This window comes from Mus pahari, chromosome 17 (genome assembly GCF_900095145.1).
Source record: "Mus pahari chromosome 17, PAHARI_EIJ_v1.1, whole genome shotgun sequence".
NCBI lineage: Eukaryota > Metazoa > Chordata > Mammalia > Rodentia > Muridae > Mus > Mus pahari.
Genome location: NC_034606.1, coordinates 47186578 through 47196830, shown reverse-complemented (window position 1 = coordinate 47196830; position 10253 = coordinate 47186578). Strand labels below are relative to the sequence as shown.

General features: G+C 52.0%; 1 protein-coding gene across 1 annotated transcript; it reads left to right on the top strand.

Annotated features, from left to right (window-relative positions):
* Pmm1 (phosphomannomutase 1) lies at positions 1–10215 on the top strand. The gene is made up of 8 exons (XM_021216843.1): positions 1–211; positions 3237–3354; positions 4710–4786; positions 4888–4979; positions 5427–5526; positions 8506–8581; positions 9286–9401; positions 9712–10215. Exons 1-8 carry the CDS (start codon positions 5–7, stop codon positions 9832–9834), a joined length of 909 nt encoding a protein of 302 aa, XP_021072502.1. The 5' UTR covers positions 1–4; the 3' UTR covers positions 9835–10215.
* The last annotated feature ends 38 nt before the right edge of the window (positions 10216–10253 follow it).

Genomic DNA, 10253 nt, shown 5'->3' with positions numbered 1-10253 from the left:
GCCGATGGGCCACTGCTCCGCCCCTTGCCGCGCAGCTGGCCCCGCCCCGGCCTCGCCCGGCTTATGTCGCACGCGACCCTGGCGGTGGCTGCAGCGGCAGCGCTTGGCGCGCGGAGCTACAGCCATGGCAGTCGCCGTCGAGGGCGCCCGCAGGAAAGAGCGCATCCTCTGTCTGTTTGACGTGGACGGGACCCTCACGCCAGCTCGCCAGGTAAGGGCTCCGAGGTTCGGACGCTCCCGCCCAGAGTCAAGCGGGCATCCGTGACCCAGCGCGAAGCCGTCACCGCCGTGTCATCGCAGACACCCACGCGACCCTGTCGGAAACGTGGAGTGCAGTGGTACCGGCTCCTGTCACCGAGGAGATGGGACCCAGGCCCTCTCGGCCTTCCAGGCCTCAGCGCTCCCCGCGCGGGTTGGCATCCACGTTCCTGTCGGGAGCGCAGATGCTGCCTCCGGGCGGAGCGTCTATGGACGACAGGGCGGGTATCCCCGGTTCCAGGCTTGCACAGGCCCAGGCTGGGCTCTGGGATGGCCCTACCCCATTTTAGCCCTAGGATGCACAGCTTGTCTGTCCTCAAGCTAGCGTGAGAACGCGGCGTTCCAGGCAGAGCTCCGTGCGCTTCCAAGCCCACGGTCGCCCCCTACTGAGGGCAAGGAAGATCTCTGAGTCTTTGCACTCTGGCGTCCATAGGCCTAAAACTGGGTTTAGCTCCTTAAGCCTCTTAAGGATGTTTACCTTCCACCTCGAGTTGGAGGGAGAGAGAGCTGCTTTTCTGATGAGTTTTGGTTTTTGTTATTGGTGTCCTTTTGGTTCCACCCATGTGAAGGTGCAAGGCCCCAGGGCTAGTCTGTTTACAATAGAATCATTGTACACAAAACAAAACAAAAAAATGGGAGTGTATTCTCCTGTCTGCACTTTATGGTTCACCCTCCAGTCTTTAGTCCTACCCAGGTTTTCTCCCTTCCAGTCATCCTGGGTCTTTCTTGCTCATCCCCTTTGGAACCACCAGGATGATCAGAGCAGAAATGGGGGTGGGGGGGCTGATGCTACTGGGCAGAAACCCCTGTGAACGAACCTAAGTCTTAGTTTCCTGATAGGCCTTCCACTCTCTAGAAGAAATCGGGCATCTTTCTTTCCAGCCAGTACAAGTGGATCAGGAAGATGCAAGATTGGAAAGGGGGTGGTCTAGTCTAGGCATGGCCTGATCCTTGTGCTGCACTGACTTGGCAAGGCCTGAATACAAACTGCCTGTCAGTTTGTCTACTACTAGACAAACTTAATGCTTACTAGAAAAGCTTAATGCTTTTCTTTTCTTCTTCTTCTTCTTTTTTTCTTTCTTGTTTTGGTTTTTTGAGACAGGGTTTCTCTGTGTAGCCCTGGCTGTCCTGGAACTCACTCTGTAAACCAGGCTGGCCTCGAACTCAGAAATCCGCCTGCCTCTGCCTCCTGAGTGCTGGGATGAAAGGCGTGCGCCACCACCGTCCCGCAGCTTAATGCTTTTCAAAGCTAATTTTTTAATTATACATGTGTTCACAAGCACATTGTTTTTGTAAATAATGAAAACTTTAAAGGCTAAAGACCACCTACTTGGACCTCGCCAGTATCCCAGGCCCAGCCCCAATCCTCGAGGTGATGTCCTCGAGCCCCCTTTATCTGGATTGCTTTGCCCATGGCACATACTGCACTTTTTTTTTTTGAGACAGGGTTTCTCTGTGTAGCCCTGGTTGTCCTGGAACTCACTTTGTAGACCAGGCTGGCCTCGAACTCAGAAATCTGCCTGCCCCTGCCTCCCGAGTGCTGGGGTGAAAGGCGTGCCCACCACACCCGGCCGTGCTGCACATTAGTTTGTAAGGCTGTTACTGACTTGACATTGTCCTACTTATGGTTTCCTGCAACTTGCTTTAGACCATAAACAGCATGCTTTAAGACTTTGCCTTGTTGGAAGCACAGATCTGGCTTTATCTGTGCCCTGGCCTGGTAATATTTCCAAGGAAGTATGTGTCACTGTCTGGCAGATAAGCATGGGAATTGCTTGCCGCCAGTCTTTCACTATCACAAACCATACCCCAAGGAGCAGAGAAGCTGGAACGCTAGTGGACAGGGGATGGACATGGGAGGTGTCAGTAGATGTTGCCAAATACTTTCAAAACAGTTGCACCAACTTGTGTTTGCGTGGCCAGCCCTCGAGAGTTCCTGTTTCCTCCCTCCCTTGTTGCTAGCTAGGGTCTTTGATATCTGAATATATGGAAGTTTGAATTCTGATTCACTTGTTCAGATTTCCTTGGTGGAGAATCCTTTTATACTTTGGACACATGATTTCATTTAATGGTAACTGTGATTCCCTTAAAGTGGCTCCTGATGTGGCAGACATGTTGTAAAGAGGGAAGAGGGACACAGAAAGGCAGAGCCCCAAAACAAAACAAACAAACAAAAAAAAACAAAGGCAGAGCCCTTTGCTTAAGGCCTCTTGTTCAGATACAGGAGCCAGAGCTAAGCAGATGGGATTTCTGAGGTCTCTGCCTTGTGTAAATGAAGAATCTCTTATTTGAAAGGTTCACTACCAGAGATGTTTGTAGGTCTGGATATTTTTCACATACTGAGCATATGCATAATGAATTATCATGGCAGCAGGAGCCACCTGGACACATAAAATCTGTTTGTGTTTTAAATTTTTTATGATGTATTTATTTATTTTATGTATATAAGTAAGTGCACCATTGCTCTTTTCAGACACACCAGAAGAGGGCATTAGATTCCATTACAGATGGTTGTGAACCACCATGTGGTTGCTGGGAATTAAACTCAGGACCTCTGGAAGAGCAGTCAGTGCTCTTAACCACTGAGCCAACTCTCCAGCCCTGAACTCAGGTTCTTGAACCTCAAGGCAGGTTCCTCCACTCACCAAGCCTCATTGAACCTTATATGAGTTTTTGATGTTGTTTACATACCTTTTGTTTCAAACCCAAGATCACAGGCACTTTAGACAAGTGCCCAGCCCTATTTAACACATTTCTGGGCTTTTACGACACATCACTTGAGGTCTCCTGTGAATTCTCCACCTTGGGCATTACTTTTGTGCTCAAATAGTTGTGCATTTTGCATTTCTGACGTTTTAATTAGGGAGTGCTCAGATTCAGGTAGGAGGGCTCCCTAATTCTGAGCACTAAGTCAAGTAGAGGTCCCCGACCTTTTGATAACCGGCTGGGGCCCTTCTGTCCTTCCTGTCTCACCACAGAAAATTGACCCTGAGGTATCGGCCTTCCTGCAGAAGCTGCGGAGCAGGGTGCAGATCGGTGTGGTGGGTGGATCTGACTACTCTAAGATCGCAGAGCAGTTGGGAGAGGGGGATGAAGGTAGGCATGGCAACATCTTTTCCGGTGGGAGTTGGGGTGGGGTGACTCCACCCTGAACAGTTACTGAGTCCCTGACAGTAGCCAAGGACTGTGCTACATTCTGGAGAAACAGCTAGAAGCAGAGCCGTTAGCAGTTAGCATCCTCCCGTTAGACGATGCACATTTTGATATCTCCCTGCTGAGACTCGACTGGCCTCCATTTATTTATCTGTTTGTTTCTTTAGTTTCTTTGTCGTTACTGACAGCACGGCTAACAGTGTCTATGGCTTGTTGAGAATGGCCATGTATCAGTCCCATGGTCTTGCTTTAGGGGAGACACGATTGACTTGACTTGATTGTGTGTATGTGCCTACATTTGGAGGTCAGAGGAAAGCTTGCAAGAATCAATTCTCTCCTTCCGTGTGGTCCCCAAGGATCAAACTCATGTTTTCAGTCTTGGTGGCAAGCGCCTTTACCCTCTGAGCCATCTCACCAGCTCTGTTTACTGGTGCTGGAGACAGAGTCCCGCTGTGGAGCCTTGGCTAGCCTGGTGCTCAGTATGTAGACCCTGTTGGTTTTGGATGGACAGTGCTCTCCTGCCTTGGTCTTCTGAGTACAGGCATGATCACCACACTCAGCTTTTTGTTTTGAGACAGAACTGTGTATTATAGTATTACAAGCTGAGGCTGACTTTGAGCTCACAGCTGCCCTTCTGCTTCAGCGTATTGAGTCTTGACGTTACACGTCTGCACCGACACATCAAGTACTTATTTTAATAGTGAAAATGGAACGTTGAAGTGATCTGGGAACCCTTAGTTTCATCTCAGGGTCAAGAAGCCCCCCCCCCCCCCAAGCTAGAAGCTTCCTTGAGTTTTCCCTTCTCTCCTTGTTTGGTCGCTACAAGTCCTACCTCTCTGTTTCCATCTGTCCACACCTCCCTTTCTACCACACACCATAGCCCCAGTGATACCATCTGTCACCCAGACATCCTGCCGGGCATCCTGACTATGCTCCCTGAGTCTCCTTGACTCCCAGCTGATTCTTGTAGCACCCAGAGCTGGAGATTGCTGTGCGCTCTCTGTGGGTGAAGAGTCTGGGAAAGGAGCCTAGAATCTTCATGCAGGAGGGCTGTGGGAGCACGGTGGATCTTGGAGGATGAGCAGAGGGGACCCCGGGCCAGGATATCCCAGGCAGAAGGTCCTACCTAAGCAATGAAGGAATGGCTGGCTGATGTGGAAGCAAACGGAAGTGCACAGGGAAAGGATGCCAGAAAAGCCGGTTTAGGGCGGAACAGATGGCAGTGCTTGCGCTGGGGTGACAGTGGGTTCTTGTCTCATGCTCTTTCTTTCTCTCTTGGCTTCTCCATGGGCCCCAAGTCATTGAGAAGTTTGATTATGTGTTTGCTGAGAACGGGACAGTGCAGTATAAACACGGACGGCTACTCTCCAAACAGGTCAGTACCCCCAAGGCTTGGCTGGGGCGCCCCACTTTTCCACACTGGGGTCCTGCCGTCTTGTGTGTGCCACAGTTCAAGCCTTGTGTTCTGTACAACAGACGATCCAGAACCACCTGGGGGAGGAGCTCCTGCAGGACTTGATCAACTTCTGCCTTAGCTACATGGCCCTGCTCAGGCTGCCCAAGAAGCGGTGAGGCCCCTCTGATCTGGGCTTGAGGGAAGAGGGTGCGAGTGTTGGATTTTTTACTTTCTGCAACTGGGGGTTAGAAGTCAGGACCTTACCCATGCTAGGCAAGTGTTCTGCCTCTGAACCACACCCCTACACCAGGACCCTAACTTATGGATGGATGGATTCTCTTTTTCGTGTTTTTTTTCAAGATGGGGTTTCTCTGTGTAACCCTGACTGTCCTGGAACTTGCTTTGTAGATCAGGCTGACCTTGAACTCGGAGATCTGCTTGCCTCCAGAGTGCTGGGGTTAGAGGAGTGTTCCAGCAGCGCTTAGCAGATAGGTGGATTCTTGCACCCTGTGAGGTCTAGGGAGACTATAGGAAACTCTATAGGAGACTATAGGACAGGTTTTGAAGTCTCCTCCCTGGGCCTTCTTGCTATCTCACCCCTTTTCTTTGTCACCCCCAGTGGGACCTTCATTGAGTTCCGGAATGGCATGCTGAACGTCTCGCCCATTGGTCGCAGCTGCACCCTGGAGGAGCGGATCGAGTTTTCGGAACTGGACAAGGTGCCACCGCCGTTTGCCGGGCAGCTGTAGACCCTGTCACTCGTCCGCTCTGAGCCTTGCTTTCTCGTCAGAAAAGTGGGTTTGTAGGAGGAGTTTTCAGTTTCGACTAGGACACCTACTGTGTGTCATTTCCGCAGGCACATCAGTCTCTGTCACTGCTGATCTGCTTTCCTGGTGGCCTGTGCCACCAGCCCCTGGTGACCCAAGCTGTGGCCATATTACGATTGCACATTGATTGCTATTCACACTAGATCCGACGACTCTAGGCTCCCACTGGCTATCTACACAGGTCCCCTCTTCTTCTTCAGGACCCTTCCTTTGCTCTCTGTCCCCTCTGCTTCCAGCGTGCCTTTGAGAGAACCTTTAAACACATCTGCCTTTTTTTTTTTTTTTTTTTTTTTTCGAGACAGGGTTTCTCTGTATAGACCTGGCTATCCTGGAACTCACTTTGTAGACCAGGCTGGCCTCGAACTCAGAAATCCACCTGCCTCTGCCTCCCGAGTGCTGGGATTAAAGGTGTGCACCACCACGCCTGGCACACATCTGCCTTTTAAACATTCCTTCTGTGGCTCTCAGTGCTGGCTGGGCACCATCTCAGCCCCTCCATCAGCCCTGAGGCTTCTCTCTGCTCTCTTCAGCTCTCTCTCCAGTCTCTACAGCGGTCCTGCTTTTGCTCCCTGAACACACCAAATTCTCTCTCTCTATATATATATATATATAATATATATGTAGAATTATTTATTTTATTTCTGAGTACACTGTAGCTATCTTCAGACACACCAGAAGAGGGCATCAGATCTTATAACAGATGGTTGTGAGCCACCAAGTAGTTGCTGGGAATTGAACTCAGGACCTCTGGAAGAGCAGTCAGTGCTCTTAACCACTGAGCCATCTCTCCAGACCCCAACTTCTCTTAAATGCTGGTTTTTGTTGCATCTTGTTGGTGTTCACCCAGGTTCCCCTTGAACTTGTGATCTCCCTTAGCATTTCGAATGCTGGGGTCACAAGTGCATGCCACCTTATCCATCTTTTTTTTTTTTAAAGATTTATTTATTTATTATATGTAAGTACACTTATGGATGGTTGTGAGCCACCATGTGGTTGCTGGGATTTGAACTCAGGACCTTCAGAAGAGCAGTTGGGTGCTCTTACCCGCCGAGCCATCTCACCAGCCCCCCACCTTATCCATCTTACCCAGCCCCTCCCTGAACATTGCCCTGCATTTAGCTCACACCCCTAACTGTCCCCCTTTTAGGGGTGGTGAGTTCTTCCATCTGCTTCTGTGCGTACATCCCTGTTCTCCCCCTGACTCCGCTGGCTGCTCTTTCCTAACCCCTTTTGTATCCATGGTTTCTGCTCATTCTACAGATGGCAGTTTCCCGCTTCAGCACTGGGCTTTCTGCCTGAAGCATACATACTACTATAGTAGACCAGGCTTGCCCTCTTTCTTCTCCACCCTGGCTTCGTGTCCTGTGCAGAGACCCAGGCCCTTGTCTGTGCTCAGCAAGTGCCTTATTGCTGACCCACAACACCACCCACCCCAAGAAACCTTTTCTTTTTGAAACAGTGTCTTCTTGGTGTGCAGCCCAGACTGGCCCCAGGGTCACTGTGTCACCGTGCCATCTTCCTGCTTGCTGCTCTTATAGGTGTGTCCCACGGTGCCTACCTGCCATGGAGTGTTTTTGAATGAATGAACAGGTGTATTATTCTCATGCTCTTGATGTGGAAACCAAGGCTCAGAGAAGTGACTGCCATTCAGGATCACTTAGGGGGTTGGCTGCAAAATGTAGCTTTGATTTGGCTGCCTGCCTGGCCTCTGGGGTTTCCCTGAGAGTAGGCCGGCCATGACAATGTCACCTGCACAGCGTACAGAGAGGCCAATAGTAGGTGGTGGACACAGGAATAAGGGACTTTTCCTGCTGTAGTTAAAGTTGGTCATTGGAGCTGGGCAGTGGTGGCACACGCCTTTAATCCCAGCACTTGGGAGGCAGAGGCAGGCGGATTTCTGAGTTCCAGGACAGCCAGGGCTACACGGAGAAACCCTGCCTCAAAAAAAAAAAAAAAAAAAAAAAAAAGTTGGTCATTGGCAACCTCCCAGCCAGGTGTCCCCTTCTCATGTCCCTAGGTCCCCAATCCCACCTATCCGTCCTGTTCTCCCAGTGGGATCGGAAATGCAGCCTTACTGACCAGCTGGAGAACAGATGAGCCTGGCTTGGGGCAGAGATTGGGAGGCCGTGGCTGCCATCCCCTAACCCTTGCCGTGGCCCCGGCTCCTTCCTTCGTCTCTGGTTCTTCCTCACCCCTTCTGGGATTGAGATGCATGGAAGCGCCTGTGAACTGTGACCCCGTGCGTGCTTAAACTCCTTCAGACTCCAGGGATAGGTGGGACACCTCCCTAAGATGAGGGCCCTGTCTTGATCAGCTCAGGGTCATCATGATGGACATGTTAGGTCTGGACTTCACACATTTGCTGCCCAGTCACCAGTCTCCCTGTTGGTGGGGAGAAGTGCAGCCTCCCAACCCTGGGCTCTGAGCTGTATTTCCTCAGGAGTGTGGGCACCCACAGTTCTCTCCCTGAGGTGTACCCACCCGCTAGGAAGGCAAGTTCAAGGCCAGCAAGGATCTCAGCTCTGGCTTGCCCTTGAGGGAGAAGCAGACACTAATCACTAATCACTTCTCTATCGTGTAGTTTTGGCGGTGGGCTCAGAGAGGTCAGGTGACTTGCCTAGGGCCTAGAACCCAGTTAGCCTGTAGATTTATCTCAGCGTGGGTCCTGCCTGACCTGACTCCCACGCCCTCCCGCATTCTGACAAGGGTCACTGATTTCTGGATCTAGTCAGCACTGCTGCTGAGGCGGTGAGCTTCCGTGTCCCCATCTGTGACGTTGGGGCCATGCTCACCCAGAAGCCCAGGGAGCTGACTGGGTTACGGGCCTGGTGTGCAGAAGGCCCTCTGACCCAGTGAACCCTTCCCTCTCAGAAGGAGAAGATCCGGGAGAAGTTCGTGGAAGCCTTGAAGACGGAGTTCGCTGGCAAGGGGCTGCGGTTCTCCCGAGGTACGACTTTCCTGTGGTGGGCTCAGGCACAAGCCGGGGATACTGTTTATTCATGCCAGCTTTGCCCGCCTGGTTTACTGAGCACCCTAATGGTGAATTGTCCCCACCCTCCCTCCCTGAGCCTGGTCCGACTGGCTAGGAAGTCAAAGGCTCTGAGACTCTCTCTGCTGACTCAGCTCACCTCTGCCACCAGCTGCCATCCCAGCTTGTTCCCCAGTAGCCAGAAGGGAGGACAGATGCCATGGTCACTTAGAGCCTACAGTGTGTCACCTGCTGCTCACAGCCCCCTTGTGTAGTCCCACTGTGGCTTGTGTCCCCGCTCAGTGTCATTGTGGGTCTCCCAGGCCATGTCTACCTCTCTACCTTTGCATGCTCTTGCCTGTCTCCTGCCTGCGTGAGACAGTGCAGGTCCTAGGTCAGCCCTCAGTGGCTCTCAGGGTTGTATAATGAACAGAGTACCTTAGAGATGCCCATGGTACCACATGTCTGTAGTCCCAGCACTTGAGAGCTGACAGGTAGTTAGGGGGAGGAAGAACAGGAATTCAAGGCTATCCTTGGCTACATTGGAAGTCCAAAGCCCAACTGGAGACAGGAAACCCTGTCTCAAAATTAGAGTGCTTTTCCCAGGTTAGCCCTGTGAGCCTTCCTGCTGCCAGCCTTGCCTGTCCCTCCCAGGACTTTGTCACAACCCCTACCTTCCACAGGAGGCATGATAAGCTTCGATGTCTTCCCCGAGGGCTGGGATAAGCGCTACTGTCTGGACAGCCTGGATGAAGACAGCTTCGACATCATCCACTTCTTTGGAAATGAGACCAGTCCTGTGAGTGTGGTCCTGCCCAGTCCCCTCAGCCCAACACCCGAGGTCCAGGCCAGGACACATGGCAACAGAGAACAGTCACCATCCCCATTCTACAGTTAGGGAGATGGGGGCTCAAAGAAGACCAGACACTCACACCATATCATACATCAAGTCAGGACAGGCCTGACAAGCCTGGGCTCCTGGCAGGTCTAAGGAGGGGAGGTCTGTAGGAGCCAGAATGCAAAGGGTGGCTCTTGGGCCCCAGTCCTGGGCTCCTGCCTTGTAGATATCACCTAAGACCATGTCTTCTCTGTTCTTCCTCTGAGTGCAGGGTGGGAATGACTTTGAGATCTATGCGGATCCCCGGACTGTCGGCCATAGCGTGGTCTCCCCTCAGGACACTGTACAGCGATGCCGAGAGCTCTTCTTCCCAGAGACAGCCCACGAGGCGTGACTGGGCCCACAGCTGAGCACTGGGACCTTCAAAGAGCTCTGACCAGGCCTGAAGATAGAACCACTGGGTGCCACGGTTCCTATCCCACTGGCCCAACGCGTAGCATCTGTGGGGGCACTGCAGGGTCACCCAGACAGGACAAACATCTGTGTGGGAACTGTCCCCAGCCAGGTGGCTCCTGACGAGACACATACCTGCACTCTACCCCGATGGCCCTGGCCTCTGATGCTGCTGGTTTTGGGGACAGAATAGGTCTCACCACAGGGTGGCATGGGAGTTGTGCTATGGAGCCTGCTGGCCACAGACTGACAAGGAGCAGACTGGCAGGGAAGGGGCATTACTCAAAGAACTCTCACAGATATTAAAGTTCCCAAGACAAGGTGTGGTGTTTGCTCTGTCTGAAGACAGGATGGTTCCTG

Bases quoted from the DNA above. Each gene is read 5' to 3' on its own strand.
- Pmm1 (XM_021216843.1), top strand. From the start codon at position 5: ATGGGCCACTGCTCCGCCCCTTGCCGCGCAGCTGGCCCCGCCCCGGCC. The intron at 3,355-4,709 runs GTAGGCATGGCA...ATGGGCCCCAAG, and splicing joins GTTGGGAGAGGGGGATGAAG to TCATTGAGAAGTTTGATTAT. The intron at 4,980-5,426 runs GTGAGGCCCCTC...TGTCACCCCCAG, and splicing joins CTCAGGCTGCCCAAGAAGCG to TGGGACCTTCATTGAGTTCC.